This window comes from Pantherophis guttatus, chromosome 5 (genome assembly GCF_059756535.1).
Source record: "Pantherophis guttatus breed Tessera chromosome 5, ASM5975653v1, whole genome shotgun sequence".
Taxonomy (NCBI): Eukaryota; Metazoa; Chordata; class Lepidosauria; order Squamata; family Colubridae; genus Pantherophis; species Pantherophis guttatus.
The window spans coordinates 51866163-51885318 of record NC_142067.1 but is presented as its reverse complement, the minus strand read 5'-3'; the positions used below and the strand labels follow the sequence as shown (position 1 = coordinate 51885318).

The window sequence follows — 19156 nt, the reverse complement described above, 5'->3', positions numbered from 1 at the left end:
CATTTTTGTTAAGGCAACACAAAATCCACTTCTGCAACTAGCAGCCTTCTTTGTAAAACAGGGCCACAGAGAAATGCTGTTTGTTCTGAGATACTCAGGTTAGTGCAGGAAAAAGATGTCTGCATGTACATTGTATCTGAATTATAGTTCCCCTTAGTGGCCAAAATAATACTGAGTCTTTTGGAAGCATGTTACCTTGGATTTCTCCCTAATGTTTTCTTTTGATATCTGTCTCCTTTCACAAGCAGGATCAACCTTCAGGGTAAAAGGTATCTGATTCTTTACTGGTCTTACATTTTTTCATCCATTCTATGTTCTTCATAAGTTCTAGCATAAAAGATGTATGAACAATTATGCTCATACATCTGTGCTTGCACTGAAATCACCTGCCTGTACGAATAGGCAAATACGCATCATGTTATTGACATATAAGGCAACTTACTTAACTTGACATGCTATGCCCTATAGGTCAAGAGTTTTCAAATTGTGTTATATATGTTTCAATATACCCATTTCTACTAATTATTCTTTGGAAGTGGAGAGAATGGAAGTAGTATGACAGCATACTAGAGAGACTTAACATTTATTCAAAAATTGCCTTATTTTTGTCCCTGACACATTAATTGAAAAGAGATATGGGGATGTACAGCTTCTTGCTATTGCCATGATAAAAGGGAGCAGAACAGTTTAGCAGCTTATTTAATAAAATGAAAAGTTGAAGTCTTATTTACAATTCTACAAGTGGACCTAATTCACATTTTGAGAACTCTTGCAACTGAGGGTGCTTGATTCTCTCACTATCTGAAACTATTTAACACTGATCAACACAAGTAGCCTGAGACAACATTACAGAATCAGGAAAAATATTTTTTTCAAATTTTATTTTTGGTTAAGTCAGCTTTCTCTATAATATTTTTTTAAAAGTTACTTTTAACATATAATTTATCTTGTTTAATTTTAAATTAATTTTAGATTTTTTTAAAAAAAACCCAAAAGCTTCTTTGCATCTGAGATCAATGCAATAAGCATAATTTAAAATGTAATAATCTGCTATTTTGAGTTTTGGTAATAACCTAGTCTATAAACAGAATACGTTAATTGCTGCTAAACTTTTATTTCTATTTATTCTGCAGTTAAACTTCAGTGTTATATATTGATCATTGGTTTTTAAGTATGGTGAATTTTCAAGTCAAGCTTTGCTAAATGTAATCTCAATATTAGAGTGTAATATTTCAAGTCATAACCTTTGATGGTTTTACATTGTGTCCAATTACTATATTTATTGGAGTTTAGTTTTACATAATACGTACTTTAATCTTAAAAGAAACACGTAGAATGTGTCTAAATGATTAAAAACAACTTGTCTTTAAGCTTAAACTCATTTCCTGTACTTGGACAGGGCATCTTACGTTCTCTGTGCTGGGAGGGTGAGCCAGGCCATTGGCTTGAGTCACTTTAGGGCAATTGTCTGAGCTCACTAGAGAAAGGCTTTGGACGGTTGAGAATGTTGGTTAGGGCTGGGAGCTTGTGTATGATTTCCATTCTCACTGAGCTTTAATTCTGTTGAAATTCATGGGACATATTTCTAATAGATAAATGATAGAGAAAATATTTTCTATTTTGGCCTGTTTATCAAGTATGAGTATAACTTTCTCATTACTCTTTTCAAATTAACATAACCTGTACTTAAAAATGAGAAGGCTTGAGACTTAATTACTAAGATTTCATTATGAAAAATATTTTATATTAACTTCTTTCTGCACGTGAATTTTTATTAGTTTAATGCTCCAATTCTTTATACTATGCAGTGCTTTTAACCGAAACATTCTGTTGTGATCTTAAAACTTCCTGTAATTTTTCTTTCATACTGTCTGTGTATATAGTAGATCCATTTGTGTATATATTCTGACAGGGATAATGCAGTGAAAATAATGAAAAAAAAATTGTATAGAAAGAAATTTAGGAATATTTTTCAAGTATAAAGCAAATTACAAAAGGCAGATGTTCAAATCCACTGCTTCTTTCATGAACAATGGATCTTTTATCAGACAAGTTACATATTTGAACGTTATATTTATTTTTCAGATTAGAACAAATGGAGTTCACGCTGTTCAGCTTGAAACACAACTAAACAATGATCCTTTTGAAGATCTGTCCTTTCAGCTGTTTTCTGAATCTAAAATTCAGTCAGTTCAAATGTCACCGATTGTATCTTTAAGTCAAAAGAAGCTGACAAACCTGCCTTCTGCAACAGACAATTTTAATTTCAGTAACACAAGTACACCACATACACTAGCACACAGTAAATCTGAGATATACATGTCCAATTCTCTGAATCCATTTGCTACCAGATTAAACAGCACAAACCCTTTTACTGAAAAAAATATTATGACTGGAAATCCATTTAGAACCAAATCTCAAGAATTTGGAGCAACTTCACATTGTTCAGCAGAAGGACCCACTTCTAATCCTTTTCCATGTCTAAAGCCTCCTATTCATCAGAAAGGCAAAGCTACATTTTATGTTGATACATTTGAAGATGATTTTAGTTTGCAGAGTACATCTTCTATATCTAACAATGGGAAACAAAAAGGTTGGGTAACATTTGAAGAGGACGATTTAGTATTAACCCTGAAACCATTGGCCAGTCCCACTGATTTAAAAAGAGCTTCTTCCCTGCAAGCAACTTATTTTTCACTGGGGACTGAACAAAATATCACTGACTCAAACTTTACTGTTTACAGTGGTCATAACAAAAGTTCTGGATCTTTTCATCTATTGCCAGCAAGACCCCCTCCTGCACCTCCTATACCATCCAGATCTACCAACAGCAATTCGACCACAGATCCTTTAATTTGTTTAGCACCTAAAGCATTACCGACACATGATTTTATGGAAAGATAAATTATTTAAGATATAATTATTTAAACTGGGTAGAAATTATTAGTTAAAAATTAACTAATAGAACTGGGCATTGATTTAATTCTGTATGTGCAATAATTTAATCAGATGCACTGAACATTAATTTTTAGGTTACTACACAAAGGTGGCAGGGTGGGGAATCATGCACAGAATTAATCTAAGTAGTGATCTCATTCTGTTCCTTTAATGGACACAATGCAAGGAAAAGTTATGCTTGTTTCAATTCCACTTTAGTTCATAGGAAAGTATAACATTAAGTTTGTCTTTCAAGACCAACAAGCATGCATTGGTTTCTCTGAATAACGCACATAAGAGTTTTAAACAATTGTTTCTTGAACATTCTTGTATAAGAATTTAAATACCATTTTAAAAGCCCTTCTGTTAGAACATAGAACCACTTCCAGTATCTGATAACTGGTATATTTATACGTAAGTATTCACCAAAGAACTGTCAAAGTTTAATTAAGATGCCAATTGTTTAATATTAATGTTGGGAAATAAATTATAATAGAGGTTTATGAAGATTTGTAGAAGTGAATTTCCCCAACAATTGAAATAATTTTAAACAATATATAGTAATATATTTTTCTTATCATTGCACATGCTTTGTTTTGCAGACATGAGAAAATTTGTTGCAGCTTTATTATTATTCTCCTCCTGACCTTATTCTCATTATATAGCTTCCTATTCTAATATGAATGTTGCTTTCTAAGTTGAAGGAAATTTTATATTCATTTTGAAAGGAAGATCTGTGTAGATGGTCCAAATATTTCAACTCTCCCAGCTTTTTCCTTTACAATGTATAGAAGTAATATGTCTCAAATATGATATCAACGAACAAAACAATAGTTTATGTACTATTCTGACAAGTTAAATATATCACTTTCCACAGACAAACATCAGTGTTATAGGTGATGCTTCTTGAGGCAGATTCTATAATCCCCTACATAATGCTTTGCAAACTTGCAATAGTCTGCCTCCAAAATTTTTGCAACAGATGGCACTTAAATGTAGTATTTTCATGTCATGAAGGAAATATATGTCTGTTCCATGCTACTGTTAAGCAAGATAGTCTTTTCTTAGTCATATTGTCACACCTATTTATATTGCTTGCTTTTTTAAATTTATGAAAATCTTTTTTGAGAAGGGCCATGCTAAATACGTCTGTTCCTTTTGCTGTATTTGCAGACTGTTATAGTTTGCTCTGTTTACAAAATATTTTCCTTTTGTGGTATCTGAGTGAAGCACCTCATTCCATGGAGCAGTAAAAATAAACCATCATTTCAATTTCTCTAATACTGTTCCAATGTATTTATATAAATCATCTCATATAACACTTCTACTCATTAAAGTACAGTCATTAAATACAGTGACTTCTATATTGTGCTTTTAAAATTGTACATTTTGAAACAGCAGTAGAACTATAAATTTTCTGGTTCCATAATGTATTAACATCTGTGTTATGCATTGGTATTATAATGTTAGCAACACAACTGTATTCTCAGTAGTGCAATTAGAGTTCTTTTATATGTGGTCCTTGTTTGAATATTTAATTTCAGTTACTAAGGTTCTCCTATTAAATTTCAAATACAGGCCTCAGCATCTTCAATAGATTATAAAATCTGGCAGCAAAGTACCACAAAAATTGCAACAAAGCATGTATGAGCATAGGATGAGTAGTTTATTATAATGTGTACTGCTAAAGGAAATCAATATTAGAGAATCAAAGTTACAACAGTCTAAAATCCTATCTATTTTCTTTAAGTGTTTTCCTGTGCAAATTGCTTTGTTAATGTATAACAAGTTATTGCTTGTGGTACACAATAATTGACTATCTCCATTACAATATTAATATTGATGGTTTACAATACTGCATATACATATACTGTGAAACATGTTACTTTATGAAATAAATTTTCCCATTGTTAGGAATATATCTCCATTATTGATGCTGTCCGAATTTGGCTTTACCCTTGTGGACTTAAAATTTTCAGATATCTTTCTGTTCTAAGATCATCAGAGGTAATCTTTATATAAAGGCCCAGGATATCGGGAGCCAACAAACTTCTTGAAGTAATAAGATAGATGCAAGCTTTTGCAGAATATCTGGTCTGAACATTCTGCTTGGTTCTTACTTCCATTTCAATTCTGCCTCAGTTTCTATGCCCTAACAGTTGTAACCTGTAAAAACAGACCTGGAAAAAAGCTAAAGACGTGAAATGGCTGCAATAATTTTTTTATGATAATCCTCATTCTACTGTTGGTTTTTGAGCCACCTAAAGGAGGAGTGTCAAATTCATTGTTGTGAGACGTATCACAACTTTTTTCCCCTTAGCTAAACCAGGCATGGGCGTAGCCAGCATGTGACACATCCGGCCCGTGGGTCGTGAGTTTGACAGCCCTGACCTAGAGCCTGAGATTGAAATGGGGCTATATAGTTTTGATTAATAATAACTGGAAATTTCCATCAAAGTGGTGTCAACTCTTAACAAACACATGGATTTTCCAGGACAGTCCTTCATGATCCTTCAAATCTACTAATATACATTTAGTCCATACAGCCTGCTATCAGTTGTCCTCTCTTTCTCCATCCTAATACCTTTCCTAGCATTATGGACTTCTCCAGCGAATTAGGCCTTTGTATAATGGGTCCAGATTATGTTTGCAGCATCCAGTTTTCTTGTCCTGCATGGCAACATCAGCAACTAGTCACTTCAAAGTTTTTAATATCCTATATCATAAACAACATGAGATCTTCAGCTCTTCCTCAATAAGATGTTGCATCCATGTGACCTGAGGGGCCCATCTGGCACTACATGGCCAATCAGTTTACAGTACGTTGTCTTTCCATGTGGTTTTCTTGGTAAAACACAGGAATAGTTTACCATCACCTTTCCCTGCATATTATGAAATTATGCCTTTACTGTCACCACTAAAGTAACCATTTATTTATAGCATCTTTCTCTATTGTGGTGTGAATATAAGTGTTGCTTGCTTTTGCTTGGCAGCTGGGATGACTTTTATGCCTTACGTGACCCTGTTGGGAGTGTATATGCTTGGCATACAGTACATCCCTAACAATCTTCCCTCATCCCTCCCAGGAATGTCTCCCCCTGTTATGATGAAGCAAAACAGCAGGACCTGGGGAAGAGGAAAGCTCTTACTACCACAATTTAATACAATAAGGCAGGGGTGTAAAACTCACGTCAAGGTGGTGTCACGTGATGTATAGGGACGTTTTCCCCTTCACTAAACCGGGCATGGGCATGGCCAGCATGTGACTCATCCAGCTCGTGGGCCGGGAGGTTGACAGTCCTGCAATAGGCCAAAAATGCTAAGGTAGCCATGTTGGCTATAAAAAACACATCAATAGCAAAATAAATACCTTTAAAAATATCTATAGGCAAACTTAAAGCTAGTAAGGAAATGCTAGTCTACTTTATTTAGTAGTTTAGTAGTCTTAGACTTCTAAATCATGCAAAATGGCAAGAAATATAAAACAATGTGGTATTACAGTGCATTTCACACCCTCCAGGATAAGCTCTGCCCCCAATATCCTATCCTTCAGTAAGAGCCTGGTTCTGCAAATTGGCCTCCCCAATGTGTATGTTCGACTCTGGAGGTGCTTTGCTAGATTGACAGCAGACTACCCGTCACTTCTCTGATCCAGAACACCCATCTTTTTTTTTTTTTTTACAAAGGCAGACAAGAAACAGTGGAAACAAATCAAGGAGAAAAGCAACCTGAAATTAAGGAGAAACTTCCCAACAGTGAGGACAATTAACCAGTGGAACAGCTTGCCTTCAAAAGTTGTAGGTGCTTCATCATTGGAGGTTTTTAAGAAGATACTGGACAGTCACTTATCTGAAATGGTATAGGGCAGTGGTGGCGAACCTATAGCACCCGTGCCAGAGGTAGCACCCAGAGCCCTCTCTGCGGGCAAGCGCGCTGTTGCCCCAACTCTGTTTCAGGTCTGCAGGCATGCACACACACCTCCCACCAGCCAGTTGGTCTTCGGGTGTCTGCCGCATATGTACAGGGCACGAGCACACAAGTGCACATGTGCACATGTGCCCATGCCTTGCCGTTTGGGTGGGGCGCGGGCACATGCATGGAGTATGGGCGCATGCGTGTGGGGCTCATGCGCCTGCACCTTCGTTTGGGCACGCACTTTGAGCACTCGGTGCCTAAAAGGTTCACCGTCACTGGTATAGGGTCTCCTGCTTGAGCAGGGGGTTGGACTAGAAGACCTCCAAGGTCCTTTCCAGCTCTATTCTGACTGATTGATATGTACCAATAAAGGAGAATATTTGTAACTCAGGGTTGAAATGAGGAATTGAGGAAATGAGGGACCCCGGATTGAGATGTGTTTTTCTTTTCCTTGTTTTTTTTTAATTATTATTTTACTTTCGCTTTGTTTAAATGTTTTATTTCTTCGGTTTTTAATAGTTATGAGCTGCCTAGATTAGCCCGAGGCAAGATACGCGGCCAATAAATTTAATATTTATTAAATTTATTGGCCGCCCATCTTACCACGGGGTAATAATAATAATAATAATGTAGGACTCCTACAAGGATAGTAGGGAATAAGAAAGCAGACAGTAGCTGCGGTCCGTTTTGAGGCTATACAATTCAGTTAAACTGCCTTCAGCCTCAGCCAAAAGCTTGCCCAGAAGATAGAAACATAAACTCAGAAGCCGCCGCCAGCGGCTCCAAGCCGCAAATCACAGAGCTTCCGGGGGCTCGCGCGTTTCCCCTCCCTTCAGCAAAGCGTGTTTCTATAGCAACCCTAAACGGCCAATGAAAAGCGCTCTATCTCTTTTAGAGGCGGTGCAGGTGTCTTTGAGTGACGGGGAAGTTGCGGTTCTTTGACGAGGTCATCGCTGAGCTCCTCTCTAGGATTGGCTTTCAGAACGAAGGCTTCCTGGGTCAAGAGTAGCCTTTGGTGCACCGGGCAAAGATCTGCGAGTCCCGTTATAGCCGAGCTTCTGCCGGACTAGAGGGGAAGTTCGGTCTCCAGGCTTAATTACAGGTTGACCGATCCAGGTGAGAAATGTTTCGATCTTGGCTGTTAGGGTGATCGAGAAGGTTCAGATGTTCAGTAAACCAACTGCGTCTGTTGGTTGCCATGGATACCGCCTACAGTACACTCTTCGCCCTTTCTCAGGCTCTTTTTCTTTCGCTTTCATTTATTTCCTCAACAGTTGTGGCAGATGAGTTTGATAAATGCAGTCGATTATTTATGAATCAGAAGCTGGTAGTGGGTTTGAGGCCATGGTTATTAGAGGAGCTTGAAATTCCAGGTTGATGAACAAGGCATTGAATGTCCTACATTGCAGAATCGGAAATAGCTGTTACAACTTTGGACTATCAAAGAATTCTGTAATATTCATATGCTAAATTTTCACTGCTATTGTGTGGAGAGCACTAGGTGCTGGGGAGGAAAGGATTCATACATCTGTGAGCTAGACTTCAATGACAACAGATCTATTTTAGCTTTATTTTTTTTAAAAAAAATCCTTTGTACAGTTTCTAGTATATAATTAATTTTTGTATTGTTTGTTTAATATAGGTTTAGGCTGTAGATATCTCATGATGATTTGTAATCACAAATAATGCCAGGTTTATAAAAATCTCAGTATGAGGTCATCAAAGATAATTGCATTTTGTGAGCTTTCTTCAAGTGAAGTTTTCTGGGGATAAAAATGAGCTCTTTATTGCATTATGAAGTTGATTTGTCAATCCTAAACTGCTTAAAACTTTAAAAGTTAAAGTCAATACTTTGAAATGGCTTAAAATGCACCAAATCCCATGAACTATGGGCTAATGGTAAAAGTACTTTATGCCCACATTCTACACCTCTTGAATTTCTAAACTGTCTTTAAAAGTAGCATCATATACTGTCCTCAATCCTCAGTATCATTACTGAAAACTGAAAGCAAGTTCAATTTTTACCTAAGTATTTCAACAGCAGCACTTATTTAGAAAGAACTCTTACTATTATCACTTGATCTACCCTGAGGATCACTTTAACTGTAATTGGAGTGTTGATTCTGAACTCAATCAAAATTATGTTCAGTAACAAAGTGTTCAATGGCCTGTTTGAGATCAGGGAATGGTAATTAGAGGGAGAGTTGATCTGAGGGGTTCTTGGTGCTCTCTGAACTGGATTGTACTGATAATGTTACCTAGTTTGGGTAAAACAACCAAGCTCAGAGAGCACCAAGGACCCCACATTTTAACCCTTCGCTACAAATATTCTTTATTGATTATAATCTGGAAATTGATATGCCTTGATACAAGTTCTAGACAATTGATTCTGTACTTTTATATAGATCTTGGAAACTCTGGGCAATAATGCAGAACTTTATAGTACCACACATAGAACTCACCATGGAATGGAAAATAGCTAACCTTCTAAGACTATACCAGGAAGGATTTTTGTGCTACACCTTCTAACTTTGATCCAAAACATTGAACCAATTGTTGATATCAAAAGCTGCTGCAAGATTGAGGGCTATCAAAGTTGTGTTCTGGGAGGCGGGGATTGTGCTGTGGATAGGCAATGACATCTTTGTGGTGATGGGAAAGGGAGATATGGTAAGAACGTGGGGTTGCCTTTCTCAGGGAATATGGCATCAGTGTTTAGTGCCAATGTCATTTTACAGTTTCTTGGTTTCTGTCCCATTGCCTAGTCATCATAGCCAAGGAGGCCCTGGTACTCAACTGTTGCTTTTCAGTGCCAAATTCTCTGTAATAAAACCTTACTCATCCATGATTTAATCTGGGATGAAAAGGCCTGTCTAGTATGCTTTACCAAGGTCTGGTTTGGAACAGAATTGTGGTGAGGGGTAACCCTCTCAGAAATGTTCAAGTAGAACGCCCCCCCCCCAAAAAGTCTCTCTTTAAAGGTGAGGCCAGGATACCATTATATTAAAGCAGAATATTTTATTGAACAAAGCACAAATGGGGGTGCAGAACCTCTTAAAAGCATAGAATGTCTCTATTGGATTGGCTGTTTTCTACTTATAGTATGTTACCCACATTATTGGTTATTATTTATTTATTTATTTATTTATTATATTTCTATACCGCCTTTCTCCCGTAGGACTCAAGGCGGTGTACAGTCAAGAAAAATATAGACACACAAACATCATAAAATTGCTAATTAAAATTGTTACTTAGTTTGGTCAATTAAATAAAACCCAGAATTAGATAACATTTAAAAAATCATTCGCATGTTTGTATGTTTAGCCCTGCCTGTTGGAACATCAGGGTCTTGAGGGCACGGCGGAAAGCACGGAGATCAGGGATATTCTGTATCTCCGGGGGCAGTTCAATCCAAAGGGTTGGAGCCCCCACAGAAAAGGCCCTCCCCCTGGGAGTCGCCAGTCGACATAATTTGACTGACGGTACCCTGAGTATCATTATCATTATACTTTGACAAAATTACCGCTGTTGATTGGGTTGGTTAATGTGTATTTTAATATTTGGAGTGAGAAGATCAATGAGATCATCTTTTCCTGCCTGCATAACGGAAGCCTTTAGTTAAACAATAAGTATATTGTTTATGCTTTATATATATCTTAAATATGTATACATCCAAAAACTATCCCACATTCTTGCAGTTAACACTTTCACTTACCTTGTTAGCACCTGGTTACTTTAAGCACAGCTAGGAATTTCAGGCTCCACTTCACTTTTCCCAGAAATAGAAAGGATCTATTATGTTATTAATCCTACTCTAAAGGCTCTTTAATAAATAAAATTGGGGTTTCTCTAAAAATTAGCGCCAAATTCTACTTTAGTGCCCAACTGGGTTTGTATGTGACATCAGCTACAAACCCAGCGCAGAGGCAGGAGATAGATTTTGTCATCTAGGAGACCTTTTGACATTCATGAGTATTGTTCCACAGATAATTGGATGTGAGATCCTATTGGTGAATTTGTGTTCTAGGATTAGATGCAATTGCCACCTTGCTACTTAATTGCTTTTCTATCCAAACTGCTTGGATTATGTTTCCAGATTGGTAGTGTAGTTTCCAAGGTTTACCATTGGGTAAGTACCATGCTCTTCAATGTTCCTTTTCTAGGCAGAGAGTCAGAAACAGCTTGGGACTTCCCGGCTACCATGGAGAAACAGACCTGACCTAGGTTATTGAAGGCCAGACACATATCTGGCCACATACACCAAATACGATTTTTGTCTAGGTGCAATGATAACATGATCTGGAGCTGGGCTATGATATTTTACCCCCTTTTCATTCCTGCTATTCCCTTGCATGGAGAAAAATTGTTGGATCAGTACCTGTTGTGTCATATGGATCTGATGGGAACTTGGACTTATGTCTAAAGTTCTGATGCAAAGTTCCACTGAGGTCTTAAGTGTTGCCTGACATGGGTGGAGGATGGCAACGTTGGATCAGATTGTGCCTGTGCAAAGTGTTTTGGCTTCTGAGTGCTGTGATACAGGAGGGGGTTATTTGCAGGACTGCTTTTTCTCAGTTGTTTGTTCCCATCACCCAAGGTGGGTACGCTTAAGGTCCCATTTCTAAAGCAGTGCCATCTAATGGGATTTAGGAGATGTACCCTCTTTGTTGTTGCATATGCCCTTTGGATTAAGCTCCCTTCCCCCACATATTGGGCCAGAATGGAAATTGGGCCTATTTTGTGATATTAATGTATATTATTGTCACCAGCCTTGATTCTGTGTTGTTTATATATTGCTTTTTGCTTTCCTAAATTGATTTTTTTTTAATCTTGACTTTTTTAATACTTATTCTCGTTGAATAATTATAAAAAAAGTTGAAAGCTATAAGTTTTTAACAAAGTTTATTCACATCACCCCTAAGGGGAAACATGATTATTCTCTGCAATGGATCTAAGTTTCAGGCTACCAAGGCAGAAAAACTCATAATTAATATATACCATGCACTTTTGTTCTGTTTCTTCTTTAATAGAAATGGTTCTGCTCCATGTGAAGCATGGAGATGAGAGCCAGTTTCTCCTGGAAACAACAGGTAAGGTTTCCATTGAAGACTTAACACAGGAAGTGACCAGAATATATAATGGAAGACTCAAAGTTCAACGTCTTTGCACAGGTATTAAATATGTCAATTTATTATTTTGTCCTTTTACCTAAACTTCTTAGGTAAAAATATAACAAATAAATAATTTAATAATAATTTATTATATGATATATTATAATTATAATTATAATATAAACACAATAAATAATAAATGTAATAAATAATAATTGTAATATAAATATAATTATATTGATTATAATTTAATAATAATTTATTAAATGTATTTATTTATTTGCAACTCTGGGCCATTCAGAATCCTCTTTTTGATTACTCTTTATAGCCAATATACTAAGTTCATTTCACAGGTGAATTGCCTGAATATTGGAAACTACTCAACCAATTCTGCTGGTTGTATGTTTTTCTAAAGTTTCTCTACATGGATTACTGTTGTACATTTTGTGCTTTCTTTCAGTTTGTTATTAACTGTTGTCTCTTTTTCTAAATATACCTTTTAGCAATATTTACAATAGATCCAAATATGAAAGAATTATAATCTTTTTTAAGTATGACTGTGTCTTCTGAGAAATTTGTAATATATTCTAAATACATTAAATAAATTGCAGAATTTGTTATGCTGCTGCAGTGGTACTTTATTTTAACAATTTCTCAAAAATAAATGGTTAAAGGACATTTTATGTAACATCTCCATGTCCCACTCTTTGTTCTTTTGAAAGAAATGGAAACGCTGGCAGAACACGGTATTTTCTTACCTCCTAACATGCAAGGTCTGACAGATGAACAAATTGAAGAGCTGAAACTGACTGATGAATGGGCAAAAAAATGTATTCCCAGTGGTGGAAGCACATTTAAAAAAGATGACATTGGACGAAGAAATGGTCATGGTAAATAAATATATATATGGGTACATAACTTTTGCATATAAAAATAGCTTGCCAAGTTTTATAAAAAATATGTCATGTTGTACACTTTCAAATTTGGATTAATAATTATCAATGATAGATACAACATTATGTGCTCTGTGTGCAAGAATGTTCAGCCAGCCACAACTTAAAACATGTATCTAAAATTCAATATATCAAAGAAAGGAAAATGCTCTTTAGACTTCTGGCACTATATTTCTGAATGCAATTTAAGGTTCTGATATTAAACATTAAATCCCTTCATCTGAGTATCCTCAGGGCAATCTTCTCCCAAGTATCTTTTAGATCTCACAGGGAACAGCTGCTAAGGATTCCATAGTTTGAAGCGCGAAAGTAGCTGGAGCTTGGCGGCACTGCTTCTCTAGCAGTGCGGTTGCTTTGGAGTGACCTCCCCTTAGAGATCAGACTTGGCCCCTCCCTACTATCCTTTTAGAAGCTGTTAAATAATTAAAAACCCAATTATTCCAGAGAGCATTTTCATGATTTTATTGACTTAATTTATTGCACCATGTTTATTATTTCATTCTTTTATTTATTGCCATATCAGTATTCTACAAAGATATTTCAATATTTTTCCATTAATCCTGGGGCCTATATTTTAATGAGGTAGGCGAGCCATAAGATTCCAAGGTACAATTGGTTGTTGCATATATCCCTTTCATCCCTCACCTGTCATTTGCCATCTTTCTCCTTTTTCTCCCATCCTAGCAATTCAGAGAAGGTGATAATAACCAATATTCCAATAACCAACAAAAATTCCCTTTGTTGAAAAGGACAGCCTTGCTCTCCTTTGCAAAAAGTCATTTTTTGGCTCATTGCTTTTGTGTCAGTGCTTCTCTGTGGAAAAGGGAGGAATGTGGGACTTCGCTCACGTTCTTGTTAATAACGATATTAAGCTACTTGGCATGCTTACTACTGGTCTGTTGACTGCTCCCTTTTCCATCCCTCTTGTGATCTGAGGTGTATGTATGTCTTATTTTGATACCATTCTCCTACAAAGCTTCCAAATCTGTGCTGTGCTAGGTAAGATGGCATTACCATTGTTTTTTCTATTCAATATATCCCACTGCCCATGTATTTCTTTAACATGCTATATTGACAAATGCCGTGTTATATGGGGCTAAATTACTCAACACAGCCTGCTACTGTTTGCATTTTTTTATTGCTGTGTAAGCTCTCTCTCCTTTGTTTAACCCTTATTCTTTGTTACCTCTGGCTCCAATATCATGCTGTGCTTTTTTTTTTTTTTTGTAAATTAGATCTAATCCCTACTGAGATTTAGTCCTGAATAGACATGAATTTTTCTATTTAACATTCTTGATCAAAAGCTTTGTTGTTGGCTCACTTGGGCCAATTCCACACACTTAAGTTTTCTAATGGGAATAAGCTAAAGCCCAGAGTCTGTAAATCATTGGATTTTGTGATCTTTTAATATTAGATAGTTTAAGATAATAGCTGATTTTTAATCACAATAGCTGATTTTTAATTTAGAGGCCCTTTCAGTACAAAACATTATTATTGATATTACTTCCATAGTTATACAATACTATATAGTATATACTATCATCTGCATATTTCTTTTTAAAGCTCCAAATGAGAAAATGAAACAAGTTTTAAAAGCAACTGTAGAAGAAGCTAAAGCATTGATTTCTAAGGTAAGGTACAATATTATTGGTGTGAAATATGATACAATTTATGAACTGTGTTATCAGAGACAATTGTTCTTAGTCTTGTTCAAAGAATAGCAGGAAGTCTGATTCTAAAACAAACCACTAATTGAAATAAGCTTGTATTTATTTAAATGTACTTTCTTGATTAAATTATCACATCTCTGGATTCACACCTAATGCATTATAAAATATTTGTTAAATAACCAGATCTGTTATTTATTTATTTGACTATCGCATAATGTAGATACTATTTAATTATGTAAATTCTAAGTAGTTTAGTATAATTAAACCCATAATAATAAAAAAGCTGAACATGCTTCAAACCCCATTAAAATTTGTCACTTCAAACTTAAAAATTAACCAGAATTAAAAGCCACCTAAAACAAAAAGGCAGTTCAGTTCTACTCTTTACACCTGAATACCTATCACAATAGGCCTATTTTGTCAGCTTTTCTGAGTGCCAGCAATTTGGGAATAAGCTGTTTCATATTTGAAAGACAGATTCATAGTTCAAAAGAAACTTGAAAGACTTGAACACTGGGTGCTATCCAATGAATATTATGCAGTGATAAATGTAAAGTTCAGCACTTAGATAGGAAAAACCAGATGCACAGGTACACAATAGTTAATCCCCACTTTAACAAAAATGTTTAATATAATTAATTCTGAATAGATGATAAATTGGTAGTAAATAATGCTAATAGAGAAATGTTCTTCTAAAAATGGGGAATTTTTTTTTGTTATTTGGCTTTATCTCATACTGTGCTGTCTCATTGTAAACTTCAGAGGAAGAATTCTTTCTTCTGTAGTATATTAGTTTATTCATTTAACAGAATAACGCAATAAGAGTTGGAAGGGACCTTGGAGGTCTTCTGGTCCAATCCCCTGCTCAGGCAGGAACTCTTATACCATTTCAGATACATAGTTGTCCAATCTCTTCTTAAAAACTTCCAGTGTTGGAGCATTCACAACTTCGAGAGACAAGTAGTTCCACTGATTAATTGCTCTAACTGTCAGGAAATTTCTCCCTAGTTCTAGGTTGCTTCTCTCCTTGATTAGTTTCCATCCATTTCTTCTTGTCCTGCCTTCAGGTGCTTTGGGAAATAGCTTGACTCCCTCTTCTTTGTGACAACCTGTGAGATATTGGAACACTGCTATCATGTCATCCCTATCCAATTCCTGTTCTTTATATGTTTAGCCTCCAGTCCCCTAATCATCTTTGTTGCTCTTTTCTGCACTTTTTCCAGAGTCTCAACATCTTTGTTAAATCATAGCGACCAAAACTGGATGCAGTATTCCAAGTGTGGTCTTACCAAGGCATTATAAAGTGGTATACATGATCTTGATTCTATCCCACTGTTAATGCAGCCTAGAACTGTGTGTATTTTTTTGGCACACTGCAGCACACTGCTGGCTCATATTTAAGTGATTGTCCACTAAGACCCCAAGCTCCCTCTTTTTTGTTTAAGTTGCTTCTCTCTGTATTGCAGAAACAAGTGGAAGCCAATGTATGTGTTACTATCAGTATGGTGAAAGATGCCCTTGACCAGCTCCGAGGAGCTGTAATGATTGTTTATCCAATGGGGCTCCCTCCATACGACCCAATTAGAATGGAATTTGAAAATAAAGAAGATCTGTCAGGAACTCAAGTAAGTGTTAGTTTTGATTTTATGATTTTTATTTTTAAAAAGTATTGCTCTTCCTAGAGAAATGTTTGGAAAATGTAATTTATTCATTATCCATATGTTTATTTGGTTCTATACTGCTGTACCAGGGGTGAAATGCTCCTGGTTCAGATCCAATAGGGATGGTAGTGGGTGGTTCGGAAAACCAGTAGCAGAAATCCCTGCCCCCACCCCCACGCCCAGCTGAGCTGCGCGATCATTTTTTTTTACTTTTAAAAGCATTTTTTTCTACAAATGCTTTTAAAAGTAAAAGAAAAAAGCCTCTGATGAGCGCGCAGCTCAGCTGGGGTCATCAGACCTTTTAAAAGCATTTTTTCTACAACCTCTTCGCCTGAAGAGGTTATAGAAAAAATGCTTTTAAAAGAAAAAAAAAAGTTGGCCATGCCCACCCAGTCACATTACCCCCACCAAGCCACGCCCACAGAACCGTAGAAACAAATTTTACATTTCACCACTGTGCTGTACAGTATATAAAATTTTTACATAGTGCTATATATTTACACCAAAAAAGTCATTTTTGATATTTCGTCATTGCAAGAAAATTAATTCTGTTACTTCCGCTTGTTAACTGTAACTGTTGAAAAAAAATGCATCCTAAAAAGTGTTATGTATTAGACTTGGAAATTAAAGATAATGCTGGAGATTTTATTAAAAAAACTGATGATGAAGTATGACACCCCTGATCACTGTTAAATCAAAGCATTTTTAAGTCCTTATATTTCCTTCACTAAGAGTTAATTAACTGATAAGTCAAAATCACTTCACTGTTGCTCCCAGCACTCTGCAAAAAGAAACTTTATAAGTTCTGATCTGTGTGTGTGTGTGTTAATAAACTCAGTTTTAGTTACTGGTGATTTTTAGTAACTGAATGGTAGACAAGCAATTCTCTTTTTGAGATCTCTTATATAGATCTCAACAATGTTCTAAGGAATCTTTTAACCATTCACAGCAGATTTAAAGGCTACAAAGAGTAGTACAAGGAAGAGAAGGAAGGAGGTCTATTGTGAGTAGACTTCTGCTCATGTGCCCTTGGATTCTGCCTATTGTAAAGCTCAGTTTGTTACAGGCTGCTCTTGAGGTTATTGAAGAACCAGAGGCCCAGCTGTGGTGGGCAGCAAAGGAACTAAAAAGAACAAACCAACTTTCTGACTATGTTGGCAAAAATGAGAAAACAAAAATTATTATCAAAATACAAAAAGTAAGTATTTGTGGCTTAAGAGTAAAGTGAAAGTTTTATATAGGTTTACACTCACCCAAAGCAATATTTTGCCAGATGTATTATGTTTCAGATTTTATTATATTTTATATTTTTTAAATTTCATATAGGGAAGCATGATGTTCAAAAGCAAGGTAGACCTCATTTACTGCTGTAAAAAGGGTAATCATACCTCTGCACTAAAAACATTATGGCAAGCTGTCCCTTTGTTCCAGTTTGAAGGAAGCCAAATTTAGCTACTGAGTGTCTTACAGTACAGAGAAACTTGCCTTTGTAGAGTAGAAGTAGAGAACCCAATTCATTCCACGTGTGGCTGAATTACAGCCTCTAAAATCCTTCATCATTCACCATAATGACATTGCAATTCAATATCTGAAATTGTATGTTGCCTATTCCTACTCTAGAAGGACTAATGGCTGTCTCTCCTGACATCTTATTCATTTATAACAATAGGCATTCCATTGTCAGATTAAGGCAGGTTGAAATATATTAACTTCTGTTACGTTTGCAGAAAGGGCAAGGAGCTCCAGCACGCGAACCTGTCATAAATAGTGAAGAACATAAACAGATGATTCTTTTTTATCACAGAAGACAAGAAGAACTCAAGGTATCAGGTGTTATTGCTGTGTTACTCTATTGAAAACAAGATATTTACATTTTACTTGCAATATATAATTCATTTTCTTTTCATGTTTTTCAGAAATTGGAAGAAAATGATGATGATTCATGTTTAGATTCTGAATGGGCCGATACTCATGCCTTGAAAAGACATTTTCATGGTGTCAAAGATATTAAGTGGAGACCAAGATAAAGCAATTTTTCAAGAAAAAAATAGTTTTAAGATAAACTAACACAGCAAGATACATTGGTAATGTCAATGCACTCATTATATTTACTCATTAAAACTAAATAAAATATTAGATTTGTATTTATTTATAATATTGGTTGCCTTGCATTCAATAAATCTACATTGTTAGGATTGTTGATCAAGTTCACATTTTTAAAAAATGCTGACATGGCTAATCACCTTATTATTAAAAATAATTATTAAAAACAAAGTTATCCCTCTCATTACATTTTTGCATTCTAAATAAAATTATTCCAATTAGTACGGCTTAGCTTAGAAGGAACTGAGGGAAACTCAAACTTTGTGGAAGTAAAAATATTATATATTAGATAAGTTTCCAGAAAACATAATGCCTAAACAATACTGGTTTAGAACATCATGTTACTGTAAACTATAAAGAATATCAAACATTCCAGTTGGGAAGATAAAATTCTTCAATTGTGCAAGTAGAAGAACCTGACTGCACTTTGCCTTGTTTGAATGGTACAGTTTCTGCTCATATTCAGCCTGCAATCTGTTGTAAGTATACAAGGCATGCTTAGAGAAGATGATATAAATTAATTTGCAGATTTGGTAACTGAGCAGAAACGGCACTGAAATAGCCAAAGAATCACATAAGGGAATTTATCTTCTAGAGGCAATAGTAGAATTTGGAAGGAGAATTTTTTTTCATTTCTAATATTCACTTTTAATAGCAGTCCTCTTGAAAAAAATTTTATTGTCTATTTATAAATACAAGATTTTTGAATCAAATGAAGCCAATAATGGAATACTGTGTATGGGTTGGAAGCATGCTTGGGTTAAATACTGTAAATGGGTTGGATCAACCAGTTCAATTTCCTGCTC

The 19156-nt window shown here is 35.6% G+C and overlaps 2 protein-coding genes across 33 annotated transcripts in view; both read left to right on the top strand.

Moving 5' to 3' along the window:
* Positions 1-4854, top strand: part of SYNJ1 (synaptojanin 1) — a 59100-nt gene extending 54246 nt beyond the window's left edge. For 24 of the 32 annotated variants that reach the window (XM_087895104.1, XM_087895098.1, XM_087895100.1 and 21 more), the window contains one exon: positions 2086-4854. In XM_087895104.1, the coding sequence (XP_087751230.1) occupies positions 2086-2904 (819 nt within the window). In that variant the 3' untranslated portion in view covers positions 2905-4854. Of the gene's footprint in view, positions 1-245; positions 270-2085 lie in introns of all 32 variants that reach the window. The other 8 variants (XM_087895113.1, XM_087895112.1, XM_087895111.1 and 5 more) reach the window with 4 other exon arrangements.
* Positions 4855-7782: 2928 nt separating this feature from the next.
* Positions 7783-18402, top strand: CFAP298 (cilia and flagella associated protein 298). The gene is made up of 8 exons (XM_034433012.3): positions 7783-7968; positions 11883-12023; positions 12686-12853; positions 14480-14547; positions 16053-16211; positions 17314-17445; positions 17975-18070; positions 18164-18402. Exons 2-8 carry the CDS (start codon positions 11885-11887, stop codon positions 18272-18274), a joined length of 873 nt encoding a protein of 290 aa, XP_034288903.1. The 5' UTR covers positions 7783-7968; positions 11883-11884; the 3' UTR covers positions 18275-18402.
* The last annotated feature ends 754 nt before the right edge of the window (positions 18403-19156 follow it).

Excerpts from the sequence above, each read along its gene's own strand:
- CFAP298 (XM_034433012.3), top strand. The coding sequence starts at position 11,885 with ATGGTTCTGCTCCATGTGAAGCATGGAGATGAGAGCCAGTTTCTCCTG. Across the intron at positions 14,548-16,052 it reads CTAAAGCATTGATTTCTAAG|AAACAAGTGGAAGCCAATGT; the intron begins GTAAGGTACAAT and ends TCTGTATTGCAG. Across the intron at positions 18,071-18,163 it reads GAAGACAAGAAGAACTCAAG|AAATTGGAAGAAAATGATGA; the intron begins GTATCAGGTGTT and ends CATGTTTTTCAG.